General features: G+C 42.5%; 1 protein-coding gene across 3 annotated transcripts in view; it reads left to right on the forward strand.

Moving 5' to 3' along the window:
• The window catches only part of CTTNBP2 (cortactin binding protein 2), a 170,232-nt gene that overhangs the window by 115,680 nt on the left and 36,048 nt on the right, over positions 1-18,504 (forward strand). For all 3 annotated transcript variants that reach the window (XR_009735897.1, XM_061414021.1, XM_061414022.1), the window contains 3 exons: positions 7,797-8,072; positions 10,856-10,951; positions 12,157-12,236. Coding sequence is in view for 2 of the 3 variants with exons in the window: in XM_061414021.1 (XP_061270005.1) it covers positions 7,797-8,072; positions 10,856-10,951; positions 12,157-12,236 (452 nt within the window). In the remaining variant the exon portion in view is untranslated. The remainder of the gene's footprint in view (positions 1-7,796; positions 8,073-10,855; positions 10,952-12,156; positions 12,237-18,504) is intronic.

Below are 18,504 nucleotides of genomic sequence, written 5' to 3' on the forward strand. Positions count from 1 at the left end.
ATATAGCCAGTAATGACGTCTCAGTTCAGGATCGTAGTAGATAAGGACATGTGGGTTCTGGATATAGCTAAGGATAAGCCAACAGAACTTCCTAATCACTGACTGTGAATTACGAGAGAGGGGATTTATGGATAACGCCCAAGATTTTCAGCCTGAACAACTGGCAGTATAGCTTTGCCCTCAGCTGTCAAGGGAAAGGCTGTGGGTGAAGCTGATTTTGTCGACAAAAATCAGGAGTTACATTTTGAATTATGAATTTGAGACATCTTTTAGGGTGTCTCTGTAGGAGGTATCAGATAAGCAAGAATTCTGAAGATGGGTATGAGCTGGGTTTACATATCTGAGAATCAGCAGTCTAGAGATAGTTTTTAAAGTCATGGAACTGGATTAGGTTATGAAGGCAGTGAACACAGATAAAAAAAATAAGAGAAATAAATGAGCCTTGCCAGACTCTTTTATTAAGAAGTCTGCAAAATGGCACCCCACTCCAGTACTCTTGCCTGGAAAATCCCATGGACGGAGGAGCCTGGTAGGCTGGAGTCCATGGGGTTGCGAAGAGTCGAACATGACTGAGCGACTTCACTTTGACTTTTCACTTTCATGCATTGGAGAAGGAAATGGCAACCCACTCCAGTGTTCTTGTCTGGAGAATCCCAGGGACAGCGGAGCCTGGTGGGCTGCTGTCTTATGGGGTTACACAGAGTTGGACACAACTGAAGTGACTGAGCAGCAGCAAACAGGGAAGGGGCCAGCAAAGGAACAACATTAGAGGATGACCAGTGAAATGTGAGGAAATCCATGAGGAGTGAATTGAAGAGCAGAGAGATCAGTTATGTTGGAAGCTGTTGAGTAAAGACTGAAAATAAAATCTAGTAGTTGGTCATTTCCCCTTCATGGATCACAGGCTTCTTGTGGTGAAAGGGCTTGCATAACTCAGTGAAGCCATGAGCCTTGCCATGCAGGGCCACCCAAGATGAATGGGTCATAGTGAAGAGTTAAGATAAAATGTGGTCCACTGCAGGAAGAAGTATTTTTTGCCAAGAGAAGCCAATCAACAGTATGAAGAGGCAAACAGATACAACACCGGAAGAGGAGCCCTCTGTGTGAGAAGGTGTCCAATATGCTACAGAGGAAGAGCAGAGGGCAATTACTAATAGCTCCAGGAAGAATGAAATGTCTGGGCTAAAGCAGAAATGATGCTCAGTTGTGGATGTGTCTGGTGGTGAAAGTAAAGTCTGATGCAGTAAAGAACAATATTGCATAGGAACCTGGAATGTTAGGTCCATGAATCAAGGTAAATTGGACATGGTCAAGCAGGAGATGGCAAGATTGAACATCAACATCTTAGCAATCAGTGACTGAAATGGACAAGAATGGGCAAATTTAATTCAGATGACCATTGCATCTACTACTGTGGGCAAGACTCACTTAGAAAAAATGCATTAGCCCTCATAGAGTCCAATATGCAATACTTCGGTGCAATCTCAAAAATGATAGAATGATCTCAGTTCATTTCCAAAGCAAACCATTCAACATCACAGTAATCCAAGTCAGTGTGCCAACCACTGATGCAGAAGAAGCTGAAGCTGACTGCTTCTATGAAGAATTACAAGACTTTCTAGAACCAACACCAAAAAAAGATGTCTTTTCATCATAGGGGATTTGAATGCAAAAGTAGGAAGTCAAGAGAGACCCAGAATAACAGGCAAGTTTGGCCTCAGAGTACAAAATAAAGAAGCAGGGCAAAGGCTAATAAGAGTTTTCTTAAGAGAACACACTGGTCATAGCAAATACCATTTTCCAACAACCCAAGATATGACTATATGTGGACATCACCAGGTGGTCAATACCAATATCAGATTGATTGTGTTCTTCACAGACCCAGATGGAGAAACTCTATATAGTCAGCAAAAAAACAAGACCTGGAGCTGCCTGTGGCTCACATCATGGGCTTCTTATTGCAAAACTTAGGCTTTAATTAAAGAAAGTAGGGAAAACCATTAGGCCATTCAGGTATGACCTAAATCAAATCCCGTATGATTATACAGTGATGGTGACGACTAGCTTCAAAGGAGTAGATCTGATAGAGTGTCTGAAGAACTATGGACAGAGGTTCATAACATTGTACAGGAGTTAGTGATCAAAACCATACCAAAGAAAAAGAAATGCAGGATGGCAAAGTGGTTGTCTGAGGAGGCTTTACAAATAGCTGAGAAAGAAGAGAAGTGAAGGGCAAAGGAGAAAAGGAAAGATATACCCAACTGAATGCAGAGTTCCAGAGAATAGCAAGGAACGATAAGAAGCCCTTCATAAATGAATAGTGTGAAGAAGTAAACAATAGAATCGGAAATACCAGAGATCACTTCAAGAAACTTGGAAATATCAAGGGAACATTTCATGTGAGGATGGTGCATGATAAAAGACAGAAATGGTAAGGACCTAACAGAAGCAGAAGAGATTAAGAAGAGGGGGCAAGAATACACCAAAGAACTATACAAGAAAGGTCTTAATGACCCAGATAACCACGATGGTGTGGTAACTCACCTACAGCCAGACATCTGGAGTGTGAAATTAAGTGGGCCTTAGGAAGCATTACTACGAGCAAAGCTAGTAGAGGTGAAGGAATTCCAGTTGAGCTATTTAAAATCCTAGAAAATGATGCTGTTGAAGTGCTGCATTCAATATGTCAGCAAATTTGGAAAACTCAGCAGTGGCCATAGGACTAGAAAAGGTTAATTTTCATTCCAGCCCCAGAGAAGAGCAATGCCATAGATATTCAAACTACTGTACAGTTGCCCTCATTTTGCATGTTTGCAAGGTTATGCTCAAAATTCTTCAAGCTAGGCTTTAAGAGTATGTGAACCGAGAACTTCCAGATGTATAAGCTGGATTTAGAAAAGGCAGAGGAACCAGAGACCAAATTGCCAATATCCTTTGGATCACAGAAAAAGCAAGGGAATTCCTGAAAAAGCATCTATTTCTGCTTCATTGAGTATGTTAAGTCTTTGACTGTGTGGATCCCAACAGTTTGTTAAAACTTGTTAAAGAGAGGGGAGTACCAGACTCCCTTACCTGTCTGCTGAGAAACCAGTATGCAGGTCAAGAAGCATGAGTTAGAACCGGACACAGAGTAGTTGACTGGTTCAAAATAGGGAAAGGAGTATATCAAGGCTGTCTACTGTCACCCTGCTTATTTAACTTCTGTTCACAGTACTGGGCCTCCCAAGTGGCGCTAAAGGTAAATAACCTGCCTGCCAATGCAAAAGACATAAGAGGTAGGGTTTCTATCTCTGAAAGAGGGCGTGGCAACCCATTCCAATGTTCTTGCCTGGAGAATCCCATGGACAGAGGTGCCTGGCTGGCTATAGCCCATGCGGTCACAAAGAGTCAGACAAAACTGAAGCACCTTAGCTTGTACACATGCAGAGTACGTCACGCAAAATGCTGGGCTGGATGGATCATAAGCTGGAATCAAGACTGCCAGGAGAAATATCAATAAGCTCAGATATGCAGAGGATAGAACTCTAATGACAATGGCAGAAGGTGGAGAGGAACTAAAGGGCTTCTTGATGAGGGTGAAAGAGGAGAGTGAAAAACCTGGGTTAAAACTCAGCATTCAGAAAACTAAGAGCTTGGCATCTGGTCCTTTTGGAAACAGTGAGAAACTATTTTCTTGGGCTCCAAAATCACTGTAGGCAGTGACTGCAGTCACGAAGATGCTTGCTCCTTGGAAGGGAAGCTGTGACAAACCTAGACAATGTATTAAAAAGCAGAGCCATCACTTTGTCCATAGAGTCAAAGCTAGGGTTTTCCCAAAAGTCATGTATGGATGTGAGAGTTGGACCATAAAAAAGGCTGAGTGTCAAAAAATGGATGCTTTCTAGCTGTGGTCCTGTGGAAGATTCTTGAGAGTCCCTTGGACTGCCCAGAGATGAAACCAGTCAATCCTAAAGGAAATCAGCCCTGAATATTCACTGAAAGGACTGATGCTGAAGCTCCAGTATTTGACCACCTGATGGGAAATGCCGATTCATTGGAAAAGAGCCTGATGCTGGGAAAGTGAAAGTGAAAGTTGTTCAGCCCTGTCTGACTTTTTGCAACCCCATGGACAATCAGTTCAGTTCAATCGCTCAGTCATAGCCGACTCTTTGCGACCCCATGAATTCCAGCACGCCAGGCCTCCCTGTCCATCACCAACTCCCGGAGTTTACCCAAACTCATGTCCATTGAGTCGGTGATGCCATCCAGCCATCTCATCCTGTGTTGTCCCCTTCTCCTCCTGCCCCCAATCCTTCCCAGCATCAGGGTCTTTTCTAATGAGTCAACTCTTTGCATGAGGTGGCCAAAGTACTGGAGTTTCAGCTTCAGCATCAGTCCTTCCAATGAACACCCAGGACTGATCTCCTTTAGGATGGACTGGTTGGATCTCTTTGCAGTCCAAGGGACTCTCAAGAGTCTTCTCCAACACCACAGTTCAAAAGCATCAATTCTTTGGCGCTCAACTTTCTTCACAGTTCAACTCTCAATCCATACATGACCACTGGAAAAACCATAGCCTTGACTAGATGGACCTTTGTTGGCAAAGTAATGTCTCTGCTTTTGAATATGCTATCTAAGTTGGTCATAACTTTCCTTTCAAGGCGTAAGCATCTTTTAATTTCATGGCTGCAGTCACCATCTGCAGTGATTTTGGAGCCCCCCAAAATAAAGTCTGACACTGTTTCCACTGTTTCCTCATCTATTTCCCATGAAGTGATGGGACTGGATGCCATGATCTTAGTTTTCTGAATGTTGAGCTTTAAGCCAACTTTTTCACTCTCCTCTTTTACTTTCATCAAGAGCCTTTTGAGTTCCTCTTCACTTTCTGCCATAAGGGTGGTGTCATCTGCATATTTGAGGTTATTGGTATTTCTCCCGGCAATCTTGATTCCAGCTTGTGCTTCTTCCAGCCCAATGTTTCTCATGATGTACTCTGCATATAAGTTAAATAAACAGGGTGACAATATACAGCCTTGACGTACTCCTTTTCCTATTGGGAACAGGTCTGCTGTTCCATGTCCAGTTGTAACTATTGCTTCCTGACCTGCATACTGGTTTCTCAAGAGGCAGGTCAGGTGGTCTGGTATCCCCATCTCTTTCAGAATTTTCCACAGGATATTGTGATCCATACAGTCAAAGGCTTTGGCATAGTCAATAAAGCAGAAATAGATGTTTTTCTGGAACTCTCTTGCTTTTTCCATGATCCAGCAGATGTTGGCCATTTGATCTCTGGTTCTTCTGCCTTTTCTAAAACCAGCTTGAACATCTGGAAGTTCACAGTTCACATATTGCTGAAGCCTGGCTTGGAGAATTTTGAGCATTACTTTACTAGCATGTGAGATGAGTGCAATTGTGTGGTAGTTTGAGCATTCTTTGGCACTGCCTTTCTTTGGGATTGGAATGAAAACTGACCTTTTCCAGTCCTGTGGCCACTGCTGAGTTTTCCAAATTTGCTGACATATTGAGTGCAGCACTTTCACAGCATCATCTTTTAGGATTTGAAATAGCTCAACTGGAGTTCCATCACCTCCACTAGTTTTGTTCACAGTGATGCTAAGGTCCACTTGACTTCACATTCCAGGATGTCTGGCTCTAGGTGAGTGATCACACCATTGTGATTATCTGGTTTGTGAAGATCTTTTTTGTACAGTTCTTTGTATTCTTGCCACCTCTTCTTAATATCTTCTGCTTCTGTTATGTCCCTACCATTTCTGTCCTTTATTGTACCCATCTTTGCATGAAATGTTCCCTTGGTATCTCTAATTTTCTTGAAGAGATCTCTAGACTTTCCCATTCTGTTGTGTTCATCTATTTCTTTGCATTGATCGCTGAGGAAGGCTTTCTTATCTCTCCTTGCTATTCTTTGGAACTCTGCATTCAGATATCTTTCCTTTTCTCCTTGGTTTTCACTTGGCTTCTATTCACAGCTATTTGTAAGTCCTCCCCAGACAGCCATTTTGCTTTTTTGCATTTCTTTTCCATGGGGATGGTCTTGATCCCTGTCTCCTGTACAGTGTCACGAACCTCCGTCCATAGTTCATCAGGCACTCTGTCTATCAGATCTAGTCCCTTAAATCTATTTCTTACTTCCACTGTATCATCATAAGGGATTTGATTTAGGTCATACCTGAATGGTCTAGTGGTTTCCCCTACTTTCTTCAATTTAAGTCTGAATTTGGTCTATAGAGTCCATGAAATTCTCCAGGCAAGGATACTGGAGTGGATAGCCTTTGCCTTCTCCAGAGGATCTTCCCAACCCAGGGATCGAACCCAAGTCTCCCTCATGCAGGCATATTCTTTACCAGCTGAGCCACAAGAGAAGCCTGATGCTGGAAAAGATTGAAGGCAAACAGAGCAAGCAGTGGCAGAGGATGAGATGTTTAGATAGCATCACTGACTCAACAGACATGAATTTCAGCAAAGTCTGCGAAATAGTTTAGGACAGAGGAGCCTGGCATGCTACAGTCCTTGGGGTCACAATGAGTCAGATAAGACTTAGCAACTGAACAACAGGTTGGTTAGTTAATGGAAAAAGAAGAAAAGTTTAAGAAGGGGATCATAAAAATAACATATTTTTAAACATTTTGTTTTAATTTAAAACACACCAAGTAATTCTTTCATCAACTTCTAGGTGAAGCTCTTCATATTAATATGGTTCTCCTGATTGAAGTGCCATGTATTCTTACTTGAATAGATCACACCTTTAATGTTTCATCTGTGGTTTCTAGTGTTTGAGGAGTTAAACATATTTATGAAGCAAACTAATGACAATATCTGTCTCAAGACATTTAAATTTTTTTCTAATTTTATTTAGACGTCTCATCCATGTCACATTAAAAACTTTTATAGCAGCTCCTTTGTTCAGTTTTAGAAGTGTTCTGATTTTCTAGAAGTAGGAACTCATTTCTTCAGTATCTGGAATATTTAATTTACTAATTAGGGTTTGTGTTCAACAGACATGAAGATTGGGACTAAACACAAGTGGCTTCTGCACATAATTCAGTTCATGGGAACAGAAGTGCATGAGTGCTGCCCACCTGGGGGATACGTCAGCTGGTATCACAGAGAGATTGGAAGGATTATTTTAAAAGCTTCTTCTGTACTGTTCACCGTTTATCAAGTACCTACTAGTTCTTGTAAGATAGTGTGTTAACAGATAATGTGTTATACTAGTAGTGTATTAAAGCCCCTCCAAACACAAATTCATTTACTCTTTATAGCAACTCACTTGTGCCTTCCTTCCATTTTATAGAGAAATTGGGGCATAGAGCACGTAAGGCAAGGGCAGATGACTAGTAGAAGGTGATCCTGAGGCCAAGCCCAAAGCCTGTGAGCCTGAAGCCACTGTCCTCAGCACGCTGACCTATTCAGCAATAACCCCTCTTCTTCATGATGTTTCCAAGGAAGGTGAGGAGAGAGGGCAGTTGAGAGTTCAGGGTCAAGAGAGGGCTCCAATTTTCTCTGACACTTTTTGAAAGAATATGAGAATCTTGCCCAGCAAAGGAATCAGGAAGTAGAACCGGCCAAATAGACAAAGATAAAGAGCTCAAGCAACATGATTCCAAAGAAACTATGAAGAGATTGGGAGACCAAAATTTACTCCAATAAACAAACATTCATTCGATGTTTAAAAAGGACGGCTGTCCTTTGCTTTGTTTTCAAAATGTTTATATCTGTTTCTTTTTTGTGTAAAATTTTTGCTGGTTTGCTTCCTATCAGGATTTCTTTTCCCTAATTTTTTTTTTTTCTTCCAACAGATGCTCTTAAAATACCCTTAAGGATTTCAGTGGGTGAGACTGAACCAGGCAACTGCAGTGCTGATGACTTTGAATGTGAAAGCACAATATGTGCTTTAAATATTCGCAAACAGACATCATGGGATGATTTTTCAAAAGCAGTGAGTCAAGCTCTGACAAACCATTTCCAAGCAATCTCTTCTGATGGATGGTGGAGCCTGGAAGACATGACGTTTAGTAGCACCACCGACTCCAGCATTGGGCTCAGTGCAAGCAGTGTGCGATCCATCACCTTAGGTATCAGCAGTCCTGCAATGAAGGGAAAGTTAAATTTCTGGGTTTATTTATGTTTACGGGCTCCCTAACCTGATTCATAGTTCATTGATTAAATACATTCAGAGCTCACTTGTGGCAGCTGCTGGCGCTGGAAACCTCGAGTGTTCATAATGCAGCCATTACATAATGTTGCCTGTTGGTACAAAAATGCTTTTACACCTCAAATAATACCCAGAGAGTGAAGAATATGAAAGCCCTTGATGAGGCTTTGTGATTGCACTTGCTGTTTTGATAAATGCAAGAAACTAACCACATTGCAGCTGCTTGCTAATGCACAAGCTCTGAACACAGCTCCAAGTTTGTACTTGGACTGCGCCAGAGATGCAGAAGAGCAGGAACACCTTACCTTCAGGCGAGAGTTAGAAGAAGCACTTTAATGAAGAGGTAGTCAAGCCTCCCACTTGGGAGGAGTCGGGGTGATAACTGGTTGTTTCTGTTTGATGGGACTCTGAAGAATTTAAAAAGATAAGATTTGCCTTCTGGTGAGCATAATACATGTACTATAAATGTTAGTTGTCCTGGTTAGTCTCTTTCCTGTTGAACTCGGAGATCTGACATCTATGGGGAACCTCCTGTGGTGTCAGGACTGTGCTGGGAGCTATATTTATATATAGACCTCACTGAGTCCTTACAGCAGGCTCATTTACAGATAACTAGTTACAAGATAACTTGCCTGAGGTCACACGGCTAAGGAACAAAGCAGTTAATTCTCAAATCCCAGTCTGTCTGATAGGAAAGTCTGTGTATTTTCAATAGCACCATGTTGCAAAAGAAGAGTCAAGATTGAGGAAAGGGCAGGTCTCAGCATGTGATTAATGTATCAGCTTGTATTAGAAAGTGTTTCATTCTGTTCAGACATATACCCTACATCACTCTGAAAATATATACATCCACTCATTTTTGAAGCAGATTATTCACCATTTAATTTTATGGATTGTTACGATCTTAAAATGATTATTACAGAATTATTATATCATTTTAGAAGTACATTTAGAAAAGGAAGTCAAATGATTCTCAGGACCTCATTTGCCCACAGGTGCAGTGTTATTTAAAGTGTGGGTCTGCCCAGGGATCTGTGGTTCTTCTGACTTCCAATAAATGAAGTCAGTGCAGCCCTGCTTTGAAGGAAAAGGCCCTCCGTCATCAGCGCTTATCCGGCTAATCCGGAAACTGGGGGAAGGCAGGTGGTTGTTCACCGTCAGATCCATGTACTTCTGTGAGCAGCGGGTGCGAAGGCCAGTCTGTTCTGGTGTTCATTATTATCCCTGAGTACTTGGGAACCCAAGTAGCATTTCGTATCTAAAAAAATCATTGAGTTCAGTGGGCTAGGTCTTTAGTTTGGTACCTGGCTGTGGCCACTTGATGATTGGTGACTACAGGCATACCTCAGGGATACTACAAGTTCAGTTCCAGACCACAGCAATAAAAGTTTCCCAATATAAATCAAGTCACATGTATTTTTTGGTTTCTCAGTGCAAATAAAAATTACTTACAATGTACTGCAGTTTATTAAGTGTACAGTAGCAATGTCTAAAAAACTATACATACTAAATTAAAAACTTTTGCTAAAAAGTGCTTGCCATCATCTGAACCTTCAGCAAGTTATAATCTTTCTGCAGTAGTAACATCAAAGATCACTGATCACAGATCACCATAACATATATAATGAGAGTGAAAACATTTGAAATATTGTGGAAATTACCAAAAATGTGACACAGGCACAAAGTGAGCAAATGGGCTGTTGGAAAAATGGCACTGATAGACTTGATGCATGCAAGATCAAGAACCTTCAGTTTGTAAATAACAATAACTGCAACATGCAAAAAAACAAAGCACAATAAAAGGAGGTATGCCTCCATAATACTGTTATTATGTGTGTATATGAGAAACTGTACTGTATCAATAACCTAAGCTGGATTAAAGGGACCAAGGGCAACAGAGAAACAGTGAGTTACGGGTGAGCTATATATGCATTTTGGGGGCGTGCAGAGGACAGGCATTTAGGAATTGATCTATGGAAGGAAGGGATGAATGTAAGTGCTTATGACTGCTCCCTCCCCAGAATGGACACTTACAGAGCGGGGCCGTTTTTTCTGAGCAAGAGTGAGCAGAGAGCCCAGACTGTGAAAGGTTTGATATATTCTGAGCCCCTGAAGTTGCCTGTGAATCCAAAAATGTGTTGGAAAGGGTGTCAGGGACCAGATCATAAAGGATCTCTGGCCTCATTCAACGTGCTCCAGCTTTGTGAAGCAGGCACTGGAGGAACCATGGAAGGGTGTCATGTCCTTTGTTCTTAAAAACTACACCCTGGACATATTGTTTATATTTGCATTCTCGATTTTGTTCAATCCCTATAGCTTGCAGGCCTCCCACTGACTGTCAGTGAAAGTTATGCTGGAGTTAACCCTTTGTGTGACCCTTTCCATAGTCTGTGTCTCTGACAGTCCAAGCTCTAGAGTCCTCTAGGGTCTCACACAGGAGAGTGTACATTGACTCTTATAAGAATTCCTTTTAAGCGTCTCTTGATATTTCCTTTTACCTTTTTTTTTTTTAATTCAGTTTTAATTAAAAAAAAAATTATACATGTGTTCCCCATCCTGAACCCTCCTCCCTCCTCCCTCCTCATACCATCCCTCTGAGTCGTCCCAGTGCACCAGCCCCAAGCATCCAGCATCGTGCATTGAACCTGGACTGGCATCTCGTTTCATACATGACATTTCACATGTTTCCTTTTTTTGAACTAGGAAATGTGCCATGGTCAGCAGGTCAGAGCTTCACCCAGTCCCCATGGGACTTCATGAGAACGAATAAAGCAGAGCAGGTCACTGTGCTTTTGTCAGGTAAGGGTATTCCAAACTGAGGCGATGTTGAGAGTTTGCATCATGAGTGTTTCATGATTCATGATTTTGTCCTGTGTCCCCAAGCCATGCATGCATGACTCCCATTACTGAGTAGTTAGATATTTTTTGAAATATTTGACTAAGGAGAAGAAAAATCAAAAGCCATGTTTTTGACACCTGTGATGATGTCTGTTCTGATCACTGATTGCTGCAACTCTGATTGCATTTCTCATTAGGAAAAAGCTGATGTGCTGATAAGAAAGTGACAGATACCATGTTAAGAGAAGTGTCTTATTGCTGTCAAGTACAGCATATGACGAATGTGATTATTATGGTACAAGCTAATCTTCAGTGAGCATCTACTGTGTGCTTGGTCCTGCTGTTTACAGAACATGACAAGTATAAGTTCATGTAATCCTTACAACAGCGTAATTAAGATAGGTATCTCTGTTTATCCTCATTTTATGTATAAGGAAGTTGAGGTTCAGAGAGATTGATGTTCTTTTCTGAGTGTGTGCAGCTAGTAAGTAGTATAGGAATTCTCAGTTTCCCAGCCCTTAATGCTAAAAGGCTACTGATTTTATCATGTATTTCCCAGGTTTGGGAATGGAGCTTTTAAAAATTCAGTTTCAACTAATAAAGTTTTATTTGATTATTTGACCTAAGTTTTTTTTTTTTTTTTAAAAAGCCTGAGACCATTCCAGAAAATTCCTTCAGGCTCGAACGCCATGTTGAGAGAGTGGCAGGCAGCACACAGAAGGGGGTGGATGTGGGGGTCAGAATTTGGGAATGCACCTGTACATTGATGCTGGCAAAGCTAGAACTTCTGAGGATTGGTATTATACATGGCTTATAAGCAGTAGAATATTGAATCCAGCAATCAGAGAAGATACAAGCTACAGTGTTGGAACCTGGATGTGAAGGTCCTGGTCGTGATTGACAGGGGATAGGTGGGCTCCCCCTGGGGGAGTTCAGGCCAGCTGAGGAACTCTTGGGAGCCACGGCAGGGGCTGTTTCTCAGCCAGTCCAAGGTGTCAGCATTTTCACGATGGTAAACGCACACTGGTTCCTCTTGGCCACATGTCAGCTCTGCCTACAGAAGTCAATAACCATCTTGTATCTTACATTCGGCTCTGTTAGGTTTTGATCATTCTTACAGTTGACATGAAGAGCCCATCTTCCTTCTGTGTGTTTCCTTTTCTCAGGGCCTCAGGAGGGCTGCCTCAGTAGTGTGACCTACGCGTCTATGATCCCTCTTCAGATGCTGCAGAACTACCTCAGACTGGTAGGTGGACCTGCCAGGTGGAGTCTTACGCTCCTGGCCCCAGTGAGGATTAGTTGGTTGCTCAGTTTTACGTTGAGAGCTGTGTGAGCCCCTCCTTCCCCTGTGCTCTGAGCTCATGACCTTTCCAGGGCCCCCTCCCTGGAAAACTGCTGGTATCTTGCCTGGAAATTGCTGGGACCGAGAGACTGCATGTAACCTGCCAACTTTTATAGTTTGGGCAGGAGGAGGGTGTCTTTTCCTAACAAAGACTTGGCATCAAGTAATTGCTCATTAATATGGAAGAGAATGACTGTAGCTATCAAGATGCCTGGCTGTAAACCTACTCAATTTAAAATTAAGTAAATATGCTAGCGTTAGTATTATATTGGTTTGCCACTTCAACAGAAGCAATTATAGCTTGGACAGTACAGAAGTTTATTTTCTCAAACACAGGAGTCCCAGCATATGTGAGGGGCCCAGGGAGGCAGAAGGTGCAGGGTCTCAGGGTCTCAGTTCCATCTCTCTCCCAAGCTCCTCGCCCTTAGGGGTCATGTGTGGGCTTGGTCAGTCAGTCAGTGCTCCCAGGGTCCAGCCTGAGGGAGGAGAGCCAGGAGGGCAAGTCCCTGCCTTTCAGAGAAGCTGCACACACCCTTCCTGCCCAAGGAATTAGACACGTGTTCACACCAAACTGGGAGTGTGGACTTGCTGGGCAACCAGGCATTCAGCTAAAACTGTTATTAAAAGGAAGTTCTGTTATTAAAAGGAAGAAGGGAATATGATTATTAGGAAAGAGTAGCAAATTCTAGATACAAAATGGATAGATTTAATGCTTTGCATTTGTCCAGTACTTATCATGTGCCAGGCAGTATGAGGTAGCCAACACTGTCCATCTTATAGACCAGGAACCTGAAGAAGCAGAGAGGTAAGAACATGCTCAAGGCCATGAGCCACTTACCACAAACCAGTGAGTGATAAAGCCTTGTGTCAGCAAGTCCCTGACACACACATATGTCTCTGCATGTGAAATGCATCTCAAACTAATATTGAAGGTATAAAACATTGAACCATCATCTTGCCTTAATTTGGAAAGCTTAAAAAAAAAAAAAATGAATGGCTTTGACTCTGACCCTTTACACAAGTTGTTTCCATTAACTGAATTGACGTCTTTGATCCTGATGGAAAGAAGTTTTCAAAATCTTTCCATTGATCTAGCTAGGTTTACCACTGGGATTGACCTTTCTAAAAACAGCATATAAACATTCAAAGGCTTCACAATTTAGGAGACAGAGTGTCTTCTAAATCTGATACTTTCTCCGCCCACCCCACCCCCAGCCCTTCTCTCTCTCTCTCTCTCTTTTTTTTTTTGCTATTTGCTCCTCTCTCTATGAAGGATCAAAGAAAGCCTGAGGGTTACATGGAAACGGGAAAGAAAGCTGTCTTATTCCTTTGCTTCAGTGAAGGTTAAAGTTATGTGACCAACTGGATTTCAGGAATGTGAGTCTAGGCTCTCAGTAATATCAGTGGGTAGAATCAGGGCTTTTCAATCACCTGTTGAGATGATAAAATGACTAGAAAGGTGATGCAACCAGATTACAACTGTACATTAGTCTTGACTGACTGGCTCAGTCAAATGGAATTTCTGCTAGTCATACTGCATGCGTGCTAAGTCACTTCAGTTGTGTCCGACTCTTTGCAGCTCTTTGGACTGTAGCCCACCAGGCTCCTCTGTCCATGGGATTTTCCAGGCAAGAATATTGGAGTGGGTTGCTGTGCCCTCCTCTAGGGGATCTTCCTGACCAAGGGATCGAAGCAATCACTTTAAAATTTAAAGTGACCCTGGTGGCTCAGTTGGTGGAGAATCTGCAAGCCAATGCAGGAGATGTGTGGGTTTGATCCCTGGGTCGGGAAGATCACAGAAGAGTTGGACATGACTTAGCAACTAAATAAAAACAGGCAAGGATAACAAACACATAGTCATTGTGACTGTTTCTCCTTCTTTGCGTACATGCTAAGTCACTGCAGTGGTGTCTAACTCTCTGTGACCCTATGGACTGCAGCCTGCCAGGCTCCCCTGTCCATGTGATTCTCCAGGCAAAAATACTGGAATGGGTTGCTGTGTCCTCCTCGATTCTCCTTCTATAAAAGATTATAAACCCTTTATGGAGATTGGCCATCTGTGATGTATTCTTATATCCTGTTTAGTTATTTAATTTGGTTGTTATTTGTTGAGAAGCTCCTAAATGCAGGCAGTGTTTTAGAAACTTAGGATATAGCTATGTATAAGCTGCATTCCTTGACCTCATGGAGCTTACACTGTAAGCTGTGTAAGTATGTGTACAGTATCTGCCCCAGATGGATAAATACATCTGTAACGTGATATCCAGTACTAATTATAAGTGTAACGAGAAATAGAGCAGATAAGGAGGTAAAGAGCTAATGAAAGGGGTGGCAGAAAGAGCTTTTGAATGGAGTTATTAGGAGAAATCTTTCTATTATGATGCATAGACAGAAAACTAAATGAAGTGAAGGTAGAAGCCTTGAGGAGGGTATCTGAAGCAGAAAGAACAGCTGGTACAGATGTGTCTAGGCTGGCAGTGAGGTTTGAGAGATGACCAGAAGCCAGATCATGCAGGACCAAAGCAGGGACTTTGAATTTTATTCCAGTTATGATAGGAAGCCGCTGGTAGGATTTGAGCTAGAGGAACATACACCACAATAACTGAAGTGTTGACAAGCTATACAGTAGACATGGAAACCTAGTAATACCCGAGTTTTGAGTATTTATTTTAAACATACCTTGTTTTATTGGACTTTGTAGATACTGCTTTATTTTAATTTTTTTTTAACAACAAATTGAAGGTTTGTTGACAGTCCTGTGTGGGGAAGTCTGTTGCCACTATTTTCCACCAGCATTTGCTCATTTCCTGTTTCTTATGGTAATTCTCCCAATATTTCAAATTTTTTTCATTATTAGGTTTGTCATGGTGATCTGTGATCCATGATCTTTGATATTCCTACCACTACTACTGGCTGAAGGCCCAGATGATGGTTAGCATTTTTTAGCAATAAAGTCTTTTTTAATTGGGCTTCCCAGGTGGCACAGTGGATTAGGGTATGCACATTGCTTTTTAAACATTTAATAGATGACAGTATGGTGTAAACATAAATTTTATTTAAAAAAAAAACACATAAATTTTATATTCACTGGCAACCGAGAAAGTCATGTGACTTGCTTTATTGAGATACTTTACTGCAGTGGTCTGGAACCAGACCAGCATGCCTGTGTATGCCAAGCTTTGTTATAAGTATATAGATGGTTTCCTTTAATCCTTCTATGAGATGGCTACTTATACCAGTTACTCTCATTTTAAAGGTGAACAGACCAAGACTATTTGCTCAGGATCCTCAGGGAGAAAGTGGTAGCACCTAAGGAATGGAACCTAGGCTGCCTTCCATTCTTATGCATGTTATCAGAGTTTATACTAGTTATTAATCTATTGGATTAGACATAGTTGTAGTAAACGGTTTTACTGTATGTGTGTGTGGTTAGGGCTTCCCAGGTGGCGCTAGTGGTAGAGAACACGCGTGCCAGTGCAAGTAGACGTAAGAAACACGTCTTCCATCCCTGGGTCCGAAAGATCCCCTGGAGAAGGAAATGGCCGTCCACTCCCGTATTCTTGCCTAGAGAATCCCATGGACAGAGGGGTCTGAAGGGCTACAGTCCATAGAGTCTCAAAGAGTTGGACCTGATTGAAGAAACCTAGCACGTGCTCAGTCACTCAGTTGTGTTCTGCTCTTTGAGACCCCGTGGACTGAAGCCCGCCAGGCTTTTCTGTCCATGGGATTTTTTCCTAGGCAAGAATAGTGGAGTGAGTTGCCATTTCCTCCTCTAGGGGATCTTCCTTACCCAGGGATTGAACCCACGTCTCCTGCACTGGCAGATGGATTCTTTACAGCTGATCCATGTGGGAAGCACAGTATGTGTAAATGAGGTAAATAGAATTCATGTATTGAAGCACTCATGCAGAAAACCAAATGGAGTGAAACCTTTAAATCAGACTTTTTTTTATTTAAATGATGTTAATTTTATATATTGTTCTTTCGCTGAATAGTTAAAGAATACAAGTGCATTTTAAGTCTCCATCCTTGAGTTAATAAGGAGGCATTTAATTTAATTGAGTTTGAATCGCTAATAACTTATTAGTTGAATTTTTTTATCTCAAACTTTTCTCTAAGCCAGTTTGCAACTTTTATTAGCTTGTTAATAACTCCATAATTTAATAATTCAGTGACTGTGAATAACTATTAAAGTAGAAAAATACTTGAGTAGATCAGCCTTATCTGATACCTGTTTTTAAATGTAGAACTCTGAATCCCTATGAACACGATTCTTGAGAATTACATTGACTGTCCACTTCAGTATGTGCCATGCTCATCATCAAGAATCGTCACTAGGAGGTTCTACTTAATCTTCATATAGTCCCAAAATAAATTTGCTATATTCCCATAGAAATGATGCTATAAATGATGGCTATATATCTTAACATTGCCCATAAAAGCTTATCAGCCCCTTTTCAGGGCATGGAGGGACAATACTGGGTCAGGTCCTAGTGGAAAACCTGGGGCAGGAAGAGTTCAGGAGTGCTAGAGGCCAGGTGATAAGGGGGAAATTATATCTAAGAGTTATATCTTACAGTCTTTTTAAATAGTTATATACCCAAGTTACTACTTTTGTGCTAGTGTGTAATGGCCTGTCTTTATTCAAAGTTAGTAACCAGGTCTGATCTTGGCTTTTATGGTTTCCATAAGCTCATTTGTTCATACTGTTCATGGGGTTCTCAAGGCAAGAATACTGAAGTGGTTTGCCATTCCCTTCTCCAGGGGACCACGTTTTGTCAGAACTCTCCACCATGACCCGTCCGTCTTGGATGGCCCTACAAAGCATGGCTCATAGTTTCATTGAGTTAGACAAGGCTGTGGTCCATGTGATCAGTTTGGTTAGTTTTCTGTGATTGTGGTTTTCATTCTATCTGCCCTCTGATGGATAGGGATAAGAGGCTTATGGAAGGTTCCTACTGGGAGAGACTGACTGAGGGGGAAACTGGGTCTTGTTCTGATTGGTGGAGCTGTGTTCAGTAAATGTTTAATCAAATATTCTGTTGATGGGCGAGGCTGTGTTCCCTCCCTGTTGCTTGACCTAAGGCCAAACTATGGTGGAGGTAATGAAGATAACGGCGACTTCCTTCAAAAGATCCCATGCATGCACTGCTGCACTCAGTGCCCCCAACCCTGCAGCAGGCCACTGCTGACCCACACCTCTGCCGGAGACTCCTGGACACTCACGGCAAGTCTGGGGCAGTCTCTTGTGAGGTCACTGCTCCTTTCTCCTTGGTCCTGGTGTATACAAGGTTCTGTTTGTGCCCTCCAAGAGTCTGTTTCCCCAGTCCTGTGTGAGTTCTGGTGGTTCTATGGTGTGGTTAATGGCGACCTCCTCCATGACGGCTTATGCCATACCCAGGTCTCCTGCACCCAGAGCCCCTGCGGCAGGCCACTGCTGACCTGTGCCTCTACAGAAGACACTCAAACGCTTCTGGCTCAGTCTCTGTGGGTTGGGTGTGTGTTTTGTGCCCTTCCCAGGTCTAAGAAGCTCAGGCAACCAGGTGCTTGGCAAATCACCTCCCCAGTCTCGGCCGCTTGGTTTCCCGGACGTGCCGCGAGAGCACCGTCTCAGGTGTGCTGTGTGTCTCCTCTGGAGAGCTGATCTCAGGTTGCGGCCCTCCTGGTGGATGTCAGGCATCCAGGATCTCAGGAAGACAGGTTAGCAGCTGGGAGCCTGCTCACAGTTTGGTGGAAGATGTCACCTCTGGGGCTGAGATTGTAGCAGCCCCTTGCCTTCCAGCTCTGGCTGTCACAAGCCTGCCTCTCTACCTCCTGGCGGGGAGGGGCTGGTATGCAGCCAGCTAGCATGTATGCATATGAGAGTTGGATTATAAAGAAAGTTGAGTGCGGAGGAATTGATGCTTTTGAACTGTGGTGTTGGAGAAGACTTTTGACAGTCCCTTAGACAGCAAGGAGATCCAACCAGTCCATCCTAAAGGAAATCAGTCCTGAATATTCATTGGAAGGACTGATGCTGAAGCTGAAGCTCCAATACTTTGGCCACCTGATATGAAGAACTGACTCATTGGAAAAGACCCTGATGCTAGGAAAGATTGAAGGCAGGAGGAGAAGGGGATGACAGAGGATGAGATGGTTGGATGGCATCACCGACATGATGGGCATGAGTTTG

This window comes from Bos javanicus, chromosome 4 (assembly GCF_032452875.1).
Source record: "Bos javanicus breed banteng chromosome 4, ARS-OSU_banteng_1.0, whole genome shotgun sequence".
Classification (NCBI taxonomy): domain Eukaryota; kingdom Metazoa; phylum Chordata; class Mammalia; order Artiodactyla; family Bovidae; genus Bos; species Bos javanicus.